Below are 14,654 nucleotides of genomic sequence, written 5' to 3'. Positions count from 1 at the left end.
GCAATCGCGTAACATCACAATGAGGCAGCGGTCAGCAAGGCGCTGCTGCTAAAATGGAGAACACAAACATCATTTTATCAGGGGCTTCAGTAAAGGGGTTTGCATTCAATTCTATCAAGATGAGCAGGATTTAATGCCCCCTCCCATCAACAGCTGGTGAGCTGGAGGGTCAAATCCTGCCACAATGGCTGCACGTACAGCCAAAACAGAATAGAACCCTGCCCATCAGCTGGCATCACCCACCTATTGGAGTGGTGGCAGGTGGTTGATAGGCATGTGTGGTTTTGGGGGGATGGCTTGATGGGCCAAGGTTGACCAACGGGTTGGAGGTGCCCCGTCCTTGCTTCAAGGCATGGAAAATTTAAATGGTAGTTCCCCAACTGACCTAAACTTCCCCAGGGCTGATCAAAATTTTGGGAGATAATTAAGATTGTGCCCAGGGCAGGTCAGTGGTAAGCTTTGTCATAGCCCAGGATCTTCAGCAGCTGCTTAAGGATAATAGAATCATATACATATTGGATCCCGAACGCCTTGGTATTCGGACATTTTGGCTCCCAAACGCCGCAAACCTGGAAGTGAGGGTTCCAGTTTGCGAACATTCTTTGGAACCCGAACGTCCGGCTTCCATGCTTTGGTTTCCAAACATTTTGGAAGTCAAATGGACTTCCAGAACGGATTCCGTTCGACTTCCAAGGTACAACTGTAATTGTAGAGATGGAAGGAACCCTGGGGGTCATCTAATCCAATCCCCTGCAATGTAGGAATCTTTTGCCCACCATGGGGGCTGGAACCCACAACACTGAGATTAAGAGTCTCGTGTTCTGACTGAGCTATCCCAGTTTTTGACGCCAGGAGGCCTGCAGGCGGAAACACAGCCAGCAGCCTCCTTTGGAGCCTTGAATAAATTATTGCTTTTTCACAACAAGATAGGGATCATCTCATGTTCTGTGTCTTGTCACAAATTTGGGAATCGTTGCTGTTACTGAAGGAAATCTGATCAAAACCTCTAGGTACGTGTGTTAGAATTATTCCCTGCTCTTGTGCCCTCAACAGCCATCCCTGTATATCCAATCCAGGAACAGTAAGAAACATTCAAACTTTCAGTTCCCTGCTTCCAGCCCCAGCCCAACATTGCTGATCAGCGCAGTGAAGAACAGAGAAGCATTGTTACTGATATGAAAATAATTTAATGAAGGTTTTATGTTCCAAAATCCATCGTGCGGCTCTGGGACACAACAGGCAAGGGGGCTGCTTTTGATCTCCCCTGTTCTTTTTTGGTGTGTCTTTGTACCCCCGTGTAGCCAAGTGAAAAGTCTTTCAAGTGCCCCGTGGCCTCTGTTTGCACCCAAATGTCCCCAAAGTGACACCGGTAATGGGATCTGCACACGAATACCACCATTCCCTGCCCCCCCCGCCCCAATTCAGCATCCACGGATGAGCCTGTGGAACTGAAGGCTTTCCCTGCTCCAACCTCTTTGAGGATGCAGCCAGGATCTCACCATTCCCAGGCCTTGGCGTCGCACAAAACATGAACCTGCGAGATGCCTGAACTTCCATGTGTTACAGAAAACGCATCTCTCCTGTCACACAATCCTAAATTCCATGCAGGTATGAATCCTGCCACGATGGGAGACTTCCACCAAAACTCTTTGTCCCACAGGCAAGGTTTACAAAACCCCAGGGGAAATCCCAGCTTCAAAGAAGGCACAGATGTCTCCCCCAAAGGGATGTGGCAATAGGATTCTCACCACCTCAGTACTCTCCTGGCCCAGAGAAGGTTGTTTAGGCAATGTTGCTACGCAAGTTCCTGCTGTCGAAACAACTTTCAGTTTCTCCAGAATGTTCTTATCTGTGCCAAACGGTGCATTGGCTTCCATTAAATTCCGGCTCCCCTGCCTCCCACCCGGAGAGCATATGCTTATAAGCTTGGTCTCTTGGTTCCTAGCAAACTGAGGAAGTTCTGCTCCAGGGATCTGGCAATAGAAAGGGAGCTGGTCATGACAGGGGTGAAGGTGGAAGTTATAAGGTTTGCATGGCCTCAGATGGTGGAGATGAGAGATTTGAGAGAGGATTGGTTGGTGGACGAAAGGTTCTCGTAACTGTGGCACAGGCATGAGCAGTCCGAGGAGGCCTCGTCGTCCCCGGCAACCCCGCCCCCGTTGCGCAAAGGGCGGTGGTGCGGGGCGCCACGCGTGGTGCAGATCACGACCCGGGTGTGGCGGTAGGCCACGGCCCACGCCTCGCCCCCAAGGCACTGGCAGCGGCTTCGAGGGCCTTTGGAGGAGAAAGGGCCCAGCGAGCTGCCAGTCTTCTTCTGCACAAAAAGGCAGGTCCTGGAGATAAGAAAACAAACAAACAGTGCAATCAGGTGAGTCAAAGATTGACGCCACCACTAGCAACGCCCCAGCATCCTGAGCACAAATCTAACACGTACAAGACTCTCTAGATTAAGGGCAGTCTCTATATGTTTTTGGACTACAGTTCCCAGCATCCTCTGCCAACATGACCAAAGTGACTCACTTCCTCTAAACTCCTTGTCATTCCACAAAAAGGGGGCAGAATCTAGGACTCTTAGCTCCCTACAATACCCCCCCCCCACACACACCAAAAGATGGGAATGAAATGAAAGACCTCTGACTCACTCCCATCATCCAGTTGAAACCCCAGCCTACCTCTTGCGTAGATGGTACGAGATGATGAGGATGGCTAAGATGAAGGTCCCTGTAGCTGTGTACATCACCCAAGCTGTGTTAACAAAAGAACAGAAGACACTATTTATGTACAACCTTCCACCGAGATCTAGAAAGCTACAGGGCAGGATTGATTAATCACCATGCTGAGTCCCCTACAGAATTAAGTCTCTTTCTAGCTCTCACAATGAAAAGGAAATTACTTTCAGACATTGCAAATATGATAAGTGGATGCTATACTGGTCAGCTTACATTTCTGTGTAAAAAGCTGACCAATACCTGCTTGGTAGAGACATCCTGTGCATTTCATATAAATTTATAATGCCTGCTGCGTCACGCAGATCCAAAAAGCCAAAAGGTCAGCCATTTCCAATCTGTTTATTGAGCCAAAGTAGGAAGCCGGTTGGGATTTGTGATCAGACCTACCATCTATTTTTTTAAAAGCAGTTCTTTTCAAAGACAGCAGCTTTGATCACAGAGCTCCAACGTCTTGTTTATGTTTGTCAAGAGTGGTGATTTAAAACAGGGACAGGGAATCGGCGGCCTTCCAAATGTCATTGGACAACAAGTTCAGTTATCCCTGACCACTGGCCACGCTGGCTGGGGCTGATGGGGTCCAGCACCACTTGGAGGGCTTTGGGCTCCCCTTCCCCACTTTAAAGCACCTCCTAGTCCCTCTGACATTGCACAGCCTCCTCACCACCAGGCCTTTGGCTGATTGACATCTGATGCCCTTTTAAAATGTGTTTTTGTAAGCGGGGATTATTACGTTGTATTTGTTTTTATGATGTATTTTGTGTGTTTTTTTATTGTGATTTTATGTTGTGAGCCGTCCTGAGATCTGCGGGTATAGGATGGTATACACATTTAATAAATAAATAAAAATACAAAATTGCCACCAGGTTGTGCCAAATGTTCTATATAACCCTCAGCACAAAATAAAGACTGGAAGGTGGGCGTTATACAGGAAAATACACCTAGACGACGGTCTTGTGAGCCACTTTAGGGCACAAAAGGGGCTCACAGATTAAAATAATGATAGTAATAGTAACAATAACAATAACAATAACAAGTCTACAGTATTTGGAGAAGAGAGAAGACCCACGAGAAAGCAGAAGTTGGCTCCAGATTTAAAGGGCCCATCCACATTTTTGTTTGTCCCATGATTTCAGGTCATGGGTCCAAGAGGAGGTTTCTTTTTTTGGGGGGGCGGGATTGGTCCTGCTGCTTTGCCTGGGAAAACCAGCTGTTTACTGCAGAAATGGAACAAACTCCAAAAAATCCTCTTGGACAATGAGCTGTTTATTTTCAGAGGGAAATTTAAAACATGGTGCAAATCCATGTAAAGGTGTTCTATGTATACATCTGTGTGTGTGTGTGTGTGTGTGTGTGTGTGTGCGCGCACACACACAGCGAGAGCTTTGCATACATGTTGGCAGACAATAAATGTAGTAGTCATGTTAGCAATGTAAGGCCTCATCCCATGGGCTGTATGCATTCCACAGTTCCTCAAGTGCACCATGCAAGCACTCAGCAATCTGAGAGACTTGGGGGGTTTTTTTGTTTCATGCTCCTAGTCCCTGTAGATATACAGATGTGAAAGCGCATGGGCAATGCTGCAGAAACCAGGTGGGGTGACAGCCAAGCAGGGCTTTTAGCAAAAGCAAAATAGGGATGAGGCTGCCCTGCCCAGCTCTCTTCCCTTCCCCATGGCTAGTAAGGGTTGTGCAAAATCAGCAGATGTGAAATAATTGTGCTTAATAATACATAGGTCACAGAATCCAGTTTTTACTGCATGCTGAGTTCTGATTTTTCTTTCATTCATTCTATTTAAGTGCAAGCTGTGCAAAGCTTTGCCCAGAATAAGAGAGAGTTCAGGATCTCTAATGTCATTTAACTCACAGCTGACTACAAAGTGCATTATGTTATAAAGGTACAGACTATGACCCCTGGTGGCTGGATTGCACCACAACAAATTTTACACAGCGTGGGAACCAAAGGTCAACTAGCTGCACTTTGGAGATGGGCAAATCAGTTTACTTCAAATCTGTTCCCTTTTTGCTTGTGGTCACCCATAAGTTCATTCTGTGCCATTTCCACATTAATCTACTTTTTTTTAAAAAAAAAAATGCAGATTAATTTCTATCAAAACATGCATTTCCAAACCTATTTTTTTTTTATCAAAACATGCATTTCAAAGTATTTTGATACGTTTTTTGAGCCAAGAATAGCATTGGAACATTCAGAGAGCTTGGACATTTGTGGGTGACAAAATTCCAATTCACACATTAGTACAGGAAGAGCAAACCAGTTCATATTGGAATTTGCAAAGATCCAATTCTTCAAGCATCCCTATTAAATTATGTGTGAATGTGTATTATTAGAGAATCTTAATGGTTTATGGTTTGGCGTTTGTTTTTTTAGAAGCTGCTTTAAGAGAAGGAAATGTAGACTGTGGAATGGAGACAGTGCTTTACCCTTTTCCTCCCTGTTTTTCAGCTCCAAATGGCACCTGCAGTGAGATTTGCCTGCCCTGCCCCCTGCTCTGATACCCCTTACATGCTTATCCTTGAAAAAGTGCAACTGTAATCCTATGTGTGGAATTGGGGAGCTGTTATGGGAAGGGGTTTAGAATTGTGAAATGGTGGGTAGAGAAAGGACTGAGCACACATAGGTTGCCTTTCTCTGATCTGTACTCTCCTTTGCAAAAGTTAACTTCTCGCTTTCTAAAAAAAAGGGGGGGTCATCTGGCAGGCACATGTGTGCAATGAGTTGTTAGTCCTACATTTCCTGCAGGGGATGTCCTCATCGGAGACTGTTTTGACTTGAGCCAGCCAATCGGGTTATAGCACAAGCTGCAGCATCGAGGGCCAAGCCCTGCCGCAAGTCTAGTTCTTTACCTCCTACCCCAATGGCAGAGTCATTGGCGCTGTAGGTCCAGGTGGAGTTCAACCAATCAGAGGAGGTTGGGATGAGACGGGATCCGTCACCCGGTAGGGTTCGTAAATCAGACCGGGCTCCGTTGATAGGGGAACCTTTCACTCCTGCAGGGAAATCAAAACAGTTTATTGTCTTCGCAGTGGATTTTTAGCCCACCCTGTTTCCAATGCCTGGAATCCAAGCCTTATGAGGAATGGTTGAGAGAGCTGGGTATGTTTAGCCTGCGAAAGAGGAGACTGAGAAAAGATATGGTAGCCATCTTCAAATATCTTAAGAGCTGTCACATGAAAGATCTCAAATCAATGGCTTCAAATTGCAAGAAAGGAGATTCCGACTGAACCTTTCCGACAGTAAGAGCTGTTCCACAGTGGAGCGGTCTCCCCTTGGGAGGTGATGGACTCTCCTTCCTTGGAGGTTTTTTAGCAGAGGTTGGATGGTCATCTGTCATGGATGCCTTAGATGAGTTTCCTGCATTGCGGGGAGTTGGACGAGATGACCCTTTGCTTACTGTGTCACAATTGTGAAGCAAGAGCCCCAGGGCACTTCAAGACTGTCACAAGTGATGCCGATTTGGAGCTCTTGCAAAACAAACCTGCTTCCCAGAAAGATAGGTGAACCAGAAATGAACTGCAAAGTGTGGGGTGGTGATGTGAATTATGAAATTTATAGCTGTGAGGGTGTGCAATTGCTCTTAAATGGTTTTTAAAATTCTAAGTGTTTTAAAGTTCTCAGCTTTTGAGGTTCTCGGCTTTTAAAAAGCTTTCTTAGGTGGTTTTTAATTGTGTTTAAATAGGTTTTCTTTTGCATTTTAAATCCTGCTGGTCTAACACGTTGACCTTTTCTGCCCTGAGCAACTCTGGCAGGATCTGGCAGCATCCAAATTTAACTAACAAAGGCCACCAGCAGGTATTTTGCCTGACGATCAATAAGACGGTACCCTTCCTGTTTCCTGGCCAACGGACACAGAGGCCCAGGGACGACCAAGAAAGCCATTGTATTAATAGTTTATACAATTAAGCAGCAATGCACCAGGCCACTTGTATTGAGGCTTTTCCCGTTCTGTATTCATTCTGCCTGCCCCAATCCCCCAACCAGGTGCCCTACCCACCTTTAGTTCACAATCATTTTTGGCTACAGGCCTGCGGCTGCACAGGAGGTTCAAAGGGACACACCAGGAGAAACTTGCCAGTAGTTAACCCATTGGGTGACTATTTCAAAGGTGCTGTCACCAGCGGGAGGGTGAGCGAGTACAAGGAACCCACACACAGGGCTTCCCAAGCGCTGTCAAAAGATATCCTCCCCATTCCCAGGGCCCCAGTTCAAAGGGCCGGTCACCCTCCTCCCTTTCCAGGTGGAAGCAAGAGCTTCTAATTAGAGACTCTGACACACTGAGCCCCAGGGAAGAGTTGGCAGGCGCTGGAGTGAGTCCGGGAGTTCAAAGACAGCCTCGCTCAGCCGCACACCACACCACCTCAAAGTCTTCTGGTGTGGGAGCAGGAGTTCTTACATTTGGTCCTTGCTGTGGCCCTCCAGACCCACTCGGGAAGAGGCTTCTTTCCCCTGATCTACCTCCTCTGCAGGTGATCGCTGCAGCGTTACTTAACCCAGGTGGAACAGGTTTATCCCGCCCATTCTACCCCCGGGGCAGATGCATCGCAGAGTCAGGCCTTGGCGCATACCTCTGTACAAGATGGCAAAGCCCTGGGCTTGCAGGAGCTGATCCGAGTGGAAGGAGAGGAGCAGGTGGTCGGTGGGGAACAGCAGGGGAGCCCCCGGCCTCCGGCGCCCGTCAAACTGAGCCAGCAAGAGGTTGCTGTGTCCATCCCACAGCTCCAGGCGGTCGTTGGGGTCATGCACGTCAAAGATCCGGAAGGTGACCTCCACGGACTCGCAGCCCAGGGGGTGCAGGGACCAGCTGCAGTTGCTGTCGGCTTCATAGTCATCTGGGAACTGCGGAGAGTAAATCACTCCAGAGAGATCACTGAAGTTTCCCTGGCAGGCACCCATGGATACTGTGGGGTGGAGAGACAAGCAGGGTGGGGGGTAGGGAGGGAAGGATCAGAATAAAAATGTAATCAATAGAGGGATGCAACTTTTAGGCTCCCCAATTTTTTGTTTTAATTTTCTTTCTTTACCCCCCTTTTTTATTAAGTACAAATTAGAAAACATACATAGTTACAACAAAAGAAAATACAAAAGAAAATACATAGAGCCAAGGGGGAAAAATTAGAGAATATTTTGTATCTTTTCATATTTACAGTTATTTATACCTCTGTAAAATGCAATTCACAATAAAGGAGTGAAATGAAAGATAAGATATCAGAAAAATATTTTTGTTTTAATTTTCAATGACAAAAAAACCCTGCCCCTTTGCGCAAAACGGCTTTCCACATTGTGAGCATTTGTGCAAAACAGCTTTCCATGCGGTTACACCAACAGAACCCAGCTTCTTATAATACATTTCCCATCCAGACAAGGAGCCAATCATCTTCTGCATGAGTAAGACTGCTTACAGAATTAGAACGGGGGTTTTACGGAGGTGTGTAAGATTATGCATGGGGTGGGGAAAGGGAACAGAGTGAAGCTTCTCGCCGCATCCCGTAATACTAGAGCCTGGGGCCATCCAAGGAAGCTGAATGGCAGAAGATTCAAGACAGACAAAAGGAAGTAGTTCATTTGGTTAAGCTGCGGAACTCGCTACTGCCAAAAGTAGCAATGACCGCCATATTGAACAGCTTAGAATCATAGAATCATAGAGTTGGAAGAGACCACAAGGGCCATCGAGTCCAACCCCCTGCCAAGCAGGAAACACCATCAGAGCACTCCTGACATATGGTTGTCAAGCCTCTGCTTAAAGACCTCCAAAGTAGGAGACTCCACCACACTCCTTGGCAGCAAATTCCACTGTCAAACAGCTCTTACTGTCAGGAAGTTCTTCCTAATGTTTAGGTGGAATCTTCTTTCTTGTAGTTTGGATCCATTGCTCCGTGTCCGCTTCTCTGGAGCAGCAGAAAACAACCTTTCTCCCTCCTCTATGTGACATCCTTTTATATATTTGAACATGGCTATCATATCACCCCTTAACCTCCTCTTCTCCAGGCTAAACATGCCCAGCTCCCTTAGCCGTTCCTCATAAGGCATCGTTTCCAGGCCTTTGACCATTTTGGTTGCCCTCCTCTGGACACGTTCCAGTTTATCAGTGTCCTTCTTGAACTGTGGTGCCCAGAACTGGACACAGTACTCCAGGTGTGGTCTGACCAGAGCAGAATACAGTGGCACTATTACTTCCCTTGATCTAGATGCTATACTCCTATTGATGCAGCCCAGAATTGCATTGGCTTTTTTAGCTGCCGCGTCACACTGTTGGCTCATGTCAAGTTTGTGGTCAACCAAGACTCCTAGATCCTTTTCACATGTACTTAATAGGGAGATTAGAAAATTGATGGCTGATAAGACTATCAGTGGCTGCTACCTATCATAGCTGTGTATTACATTCAATCTCAGAACAGTATGCCTCTGAATTCCAGTTGTTCATGAGTGGAGAGTGCTGTTATGCTCACTGGCCTCTGGTGCGTCACTCTGGGAAACAGGAAGTTGGACTAGGCAGACCTTTGGTCTGATCCAGGAGAGCTCTTCTTACTTTTTTTAGCAGGATCAAGCTTCAGACATGCTGGACTTTGCCAGGGAGCTGCCTGTCTGTCCACACAGCCCAGAAGCAAGTACACGGTCCCAAGCCAAGTGGATGTCAAGATCCAGAACTAGAATCAGAGAGACTAGAGGAAGGTGCACATGACCACAGACAGGCAGGGGTCAAGCCCCGTCAGCCTCAGAGGATGTGATTGAAGGAAGGGCTCAGTCGGAACCAGGCGGGTCAAGATCCAAGGCAGCCATAAGAGACTGGTGGGCAGTGCTTAGGCAACCTCCTCACGCTGGAGACGAGTTGCTCAGACTGAGCAGCAAGCTCTGAAGTAAGGCTTTATAGGGCCTGGTTGGCTGTGATTGGCCCTAGACAGTCATGTGACTAGGACAAGATTGCATACTGGTACCTCAACCTGGATGGCGCCCTTGATGCCCAGAATTCACCTGCACTTCATCAGACCAGTGGTCCATCTAACTAAGCATTGTCTTCAGTGCCTGGCGAAGCTCTCCAGTGTTTCTGACACAGGACATTCCCAGCACAATGTGGCATTGTAAGGATTGAATCAAGAATTGTTTATGTTCAAAGAAGATGCTCTTCCACTGAGTTCTGCCCCTTCCCTGGCATACCAGGTTCGTAGTAGGAACAGAGGGCTGGTGGTACACGCTCTGGATCCTGACCTGTGGAAGCCACAGCAGGAGACACTTGAGGCAAACCTTATAACTGGGGTGATAATACATCGTATAGTAATGAATGAACTGCGTGCCAGAGCACACTGGGTTGTGCAAGGCTGGCCACTGTGAGAAAGCAGTGAGGTTCATTTGTGGGCCCAAAACCCCCACTCCACATCCAGGGGATCTTGCCTGCTGCATCTCTGTAATTTACTGATCTGGCCTTGCCTCCTTCCAATCAGCCACCACTAGGAGGCGCTAATGTTGCTGCACATTGATGCTGCGTGAGATTGGATGGTTCAGCCACGCCCGATGCAGCAGACTGACCCACCCGCAGAGGAGGCTGCCTGTTGCTGCTCTGCGCAATTTGCTGCTCTGATCTTACCTCCTTCCAACCAGCTTTGGCTGTGGCCTGGCAATCATTTGCCTGTAATGTAGAGATACTGTGCAATGACCTGCCACTGAAGAAAATGGCCATGCCCAGAACAGTGAATCACTCAGAGACACAGCAGGTACGACTCCTTAATTGTTAAGTTTTAATTGGAGGTACTCTAAAAGTGGGGGAGGACCTTTCCGGGTATAATAATGAAGTATACTTTTTAATTAAAAAGAAGCGGCGTACCTCCGTTGTTTGCAATCATGGCAAGAGACACAAACTCATCCTTTAAAAAACAACAACAACCAATAAGAGAGATAAACAGTGTAGTGGCAAGACTATAATCCTCACTCATTCACAAAACGTATTGAGTGACCTGGGTCACTATTCCTGATCTCTCAGCTTTGCAAGGTTGTTGTGAAGATAAAGGAAGAGATTTTTAAAACGTAATAAATAAACACAAAAACAAACTATTATCATTTTTTTTAGATGGCAAATGGGATGACCCAAGTGTACCAAACAATTACAGTATACTGTAACAGTCTACAATAACAGTACAGGCGTCTCCACACTCATACGTGATCAGCACACACGCTCCTGCTAACATGTGTGCTATTTTCGGCACTGAAAAGGGGCCGAATGGGGGTAAGGGCAGAGTGGGGCAGGCTAATCACCACTCACATGCATTCCAGTGACATGTACAGCAGTCAGGAATGGAACCCCATGCGTAAGTGAGAATCCCCCTGTATTCGATATACCTTAAGGACCGCTTGATCCTTTATACCTGTGCCTGATCCCTGAGGTCTACAGGGGAGTCACCACGGTTCCCCACAGCTCAGTTGCATGGCTTGTGTCTGCAAGGAGCCACGCATTCAGGGTTGTGGGCATCATTTTGTGGAACTCACTTCCAAATGAGATCAGACATGCCCCCTCCCTGTTGAACGTCTGGCGCCTACTGAAGGATTTCTATTTCAGCAGTCATTAAAAGTCATTTTTGATCTTAGAGTTAGCTTTTTATCTCTGCTGTATTTGCTCAGCTTGCTGTACATCACTTAGAGATAATTGTAATTAAGTGGTAGATAAACTAATAATAATAATAATAATAATAATAATAATAATAATAATAATAATAAATGATTTACATGCTGTAATAATATCATTCAGGCATTGTACAGTAGAGGGCTGTTGTTGGCACCCAAAAAGCATTATATTTGTTGTCAAAAAACATTTAAAAACAAAACAAAAAACAAAACTCAACTGTTAAGCGTATACACTGCACTTTGACATCCCTGAGAGTCAAAACTGGGGAAAGAAAACAACTCAACTGTGTCTGGAAAACAGGAAAATGAAAAATTTCTCAAAAACCAACATTGGTTAGAAATAAATAAATAAATTCAATCCAGATGTCGAGAGAACGTGAGACTGGAAGGATGGGAGCAAAACGAGATCTGCTTTGGAGAAGGCCCGGGAAAGATTCCCTTTTCTAAACTGAAATACTCAAAAAGTCCTTCCATGAAGTGTCCTGTCTATTTCCAATCAGGATGCTCTCTTTCACAGTCATGAAATTTTAGCACCCTCTGTTGGGGCAAGATGCATGGGAAATCCTTGAAAAGCCCTTTAAAAAACCAGTGGCAACTTACCAGATGCCGAACTCCAGCACAATCACTCCCTCCAAATCCCCTTGTTCAAACTCCACTTCCGCACAGGTCTTAACGGCCAGTGCAAGGGCTCCTGGGATTGCACTTGCAAAGGCTCGTGGGATTGCTAGGCACTGCTTTTCGCCCTTTCTGGGCTCTCTTAGGGCCATTTTAAAAGTCACTTCTGGGTTTGGCACACTGCACGTATGCACGGTCATGCATCAATTGGGCGCGCATCGATTGGTCATTGCCTGTAAGTGTATGGAGGACTGAAGCCTTAATTTTGGGCTGCCCTGCTTCCCATGGATTTCCCTGGGTGTCCTCTAAATTCTCCCTCAATGGGAAACAGAGAAAAACACTTCTCTCTACCTCTGTGCATAAAAAACCTTTGTCATCAGGCATGCACAGCAGATGTGCGTACATCTTTTGGATTAAAAAACCTTTGATCTGTGATAAGCCTCCTGCGTCCTCACATTTACCATTGTATATGCCAATGCGGCCATCTCCTCCACACAACTCGCTGGACTTGCCAAAGCAGACTTGGTCACATTCCACGGCACTCACTGGCTGGCTACGTCGGACATCCCCTTCGTGGCCACAGAAACAGGCATAACCGGCCTCTACGCCAGCAAACTGAAGGAGAAAAAGAAAGGTGATTAAAAAAGCATGTACATGGGAGGGGAAGCAGGGTGCAGATCACATCCCATAACCTGCCGATGCTGTTTGTTTGTTGCATGGCTAACAGCACAATCCCATACATGTGCACTCAAAAGCAATCCCAACTGGGTTCAGTGGGACGTACACCCAGAAAAATACGATCTGAGTTGCAACCTCAATGACACCAATAAACGGCCCCAGTACAGAGAAAGTGAAGCTGAGGTGAACTTTGTTTTTCTTTTTTAGATAATTTTTCTGTTTTACAATTTAGAATACTCATTTAAACATCCTTAAAATATCAATGACTCCCTTTATTCTCTTTCCATGGTTCATTTTGTATATCATAAATCCCTGCATATTTTACATAAACAAAACCATTCAGTATTCCATTATTACGTCCAACAAAACTTATTTACACTGTTGAATTTATCTTAATGCTGCCAACGTTTTCAGGTGTACACAATTTCCCCCATATATTCAATAAACATTTCCCAATCTTCTCTAAACGTATGTTCTTCTTGTTCTCTTATTCTATGTGTTAAGTCCGCAAGGTGCACATATTCCATCAGCTTAAGGTGGCCTTTTCCCCCTAACTGAGGTGGCTTTAAGGAAGGTAAAAGTGGTTTCAGAGAAACGTCGTATCTTCTGGCACACGCAGAGATTTATTTTGTCCCAAATAGGTGCTGCAGGTTTGCGGAATAACACAAAGACTACCAAACCTGCTTGCCAGAGGCCAAACCAAGTGTACACACCATGCAATGGGTGGCTTTGAAAAAGGATTGGACAAATCCATGGAGAGCAACACTATCAGTGGCTACTTGCCATCAGTGGCGTAGCGTGGGGGGTGCAGGGGGGGCCAGCCGCACCGGGCGCAACATCGGGGGGCGCGCTCGCACTCTCAGCTCTCTGCCCCTACCTGGCTCACTCACTCTCTCTCACTGCAGTGCTGGCTGTGCGAATCCGATCCGAGCCGCCGGGTCGCCGCCCACTGTGGAGGGGGTGGGTGCCAGGCGTGCGGTGCGGAGAGAGAGCGAGGGACTATCTGGGGGAGGGACAGTGCAGCGGCCGCCCAGCGCAGCACTGAGCGCGGGAGGGAACCACACCAGACCAGACCAGGCAGCAGCAAGAAGAAGCTGGCAGCGGCGGCAGGTTAGGGGTTAGGGGGCGCAAATTACTTGCCTTGCCCAGGGTGCTGACAACCCACGCTACGCCACTGCTTGCCATGATGCTCTGCCTCCGCAATCAGAGGCAGTAATGCTTCTGAATACCAGTTGCTAGAAATCACAAGATCCTAGAGGGATCTGGTGGCCACTATGAGAACAGGATGCTGGACTAAATGGCTGATTGGCCTGATCCAGCAGGCTCGTCTTATGTTCTTATAAGTGGCAGGGGTGTCTCTGTAAATCTCCCTTCTAGAAAAACACAGTGTCATCTGATAAGCAAAGGGAATGAAGCAACAGATTGGGGCCGATATTTCTTTTAAGCTTTGGGGCGAATTTTAAAGCAGCAACTTCATCGACATTTTGTTAAAAAGACCGGCTGACGCTCTAGGGCTGGAGTTGCAGAGCAGGAAAGCACGTTCAACCTCGTGTAGAGCTTAAAAATGCATCACAGCTGAAATTAAAGTTTATAAAGAAAAGTCACACAATGACTTGAACCTGTGGCAGCTTCACCACCATCCACATCACAGGCAATGGCCAGTTGATGCTTGCAGGCCTATATCTGAATTTTTGAGACTGGGTAACGAAAAGAACAAATGCAACAGCGACAACAACACCTCAAGTGTTGAAGTACTGGCCAGTCATCCCAAGTGCCTTTGCACTCGTTTTTTTGTTTCTATGGGTCTGTTATGAATAAGACTTAGTTGAACACAACCCTAAGCCTTTTTCTGTAGGGTTGATGCTTATTTGGGGTTGTGCCCTGTATTTGCCCTACTCAGTGCTTTTTTCCTCAAATATTGTTTAGGGGTACTCTCATTTTGACTCAAGAAAATCACCATTTTATAGTTCAAATCGGGAAAAATAAATACAGTAAATGGACAAAAGT

General features: G+C 46.5%; 1 protein-coding gene across 2 annotated transcripts in view; it reads right to left on the bottom strand.

The window, feature by feature from the left end:
- Positions 1–1,164: 1,164 nt before the first annotated feature.
- KREMEN2 (kringle containing transmembrane protein 2) overlaps positions 1,165–14,654 on the bottom strand; it is a 30,992-nt gene continuing 17,502 nt past the window's right edge. For both annotated transcript variants that reach the window (XM_082196565.1, XM_082196564.1), the window contains exons 4-8: positions 12,431–12,584; positions 7,310–7,642; positions 5,591–5,734; positions 2,673–2,745; positions 1,165–2,333 (exon numbers count right to left, since the gene is read on the bottom strand). In XM_082196565.1, the coding sequence (XP_082052691.1) occupies positions 2,039–2,333; positions 2,673–2,745; positions 5,591–5,734; positions 7,310–7,642; positions 12,431–12,584 (999 nt within the window). In that variant the 3' untranslated portion in view covers positions 1,165–2,038. The remainder of the gene's footprint in view (positions 2,334–2,672; positions 2,746–5,590; positions 5,735–7,309; positions 7,643–12,430; positions 12,585–14,654) is intronic.

The sequence above is a fragment of the Podarcis vaucheri genome (assembly GCF_965113315.1).
Source record: "Podarcis vaucheri genome assembly, chromosome: 13".
In the NCBI taxonomy this organism is placed as follows: Eukaryota; Metazoa; Chordata; class Lepidosauria; order Squamata; family Lacertidae; genus Podarcis; species Podarcis vaucheri.
Note: the sequence above shows the minus strand (reverse complement) of the source record. Positions and strands in the feature narration are given on the sequence as shown.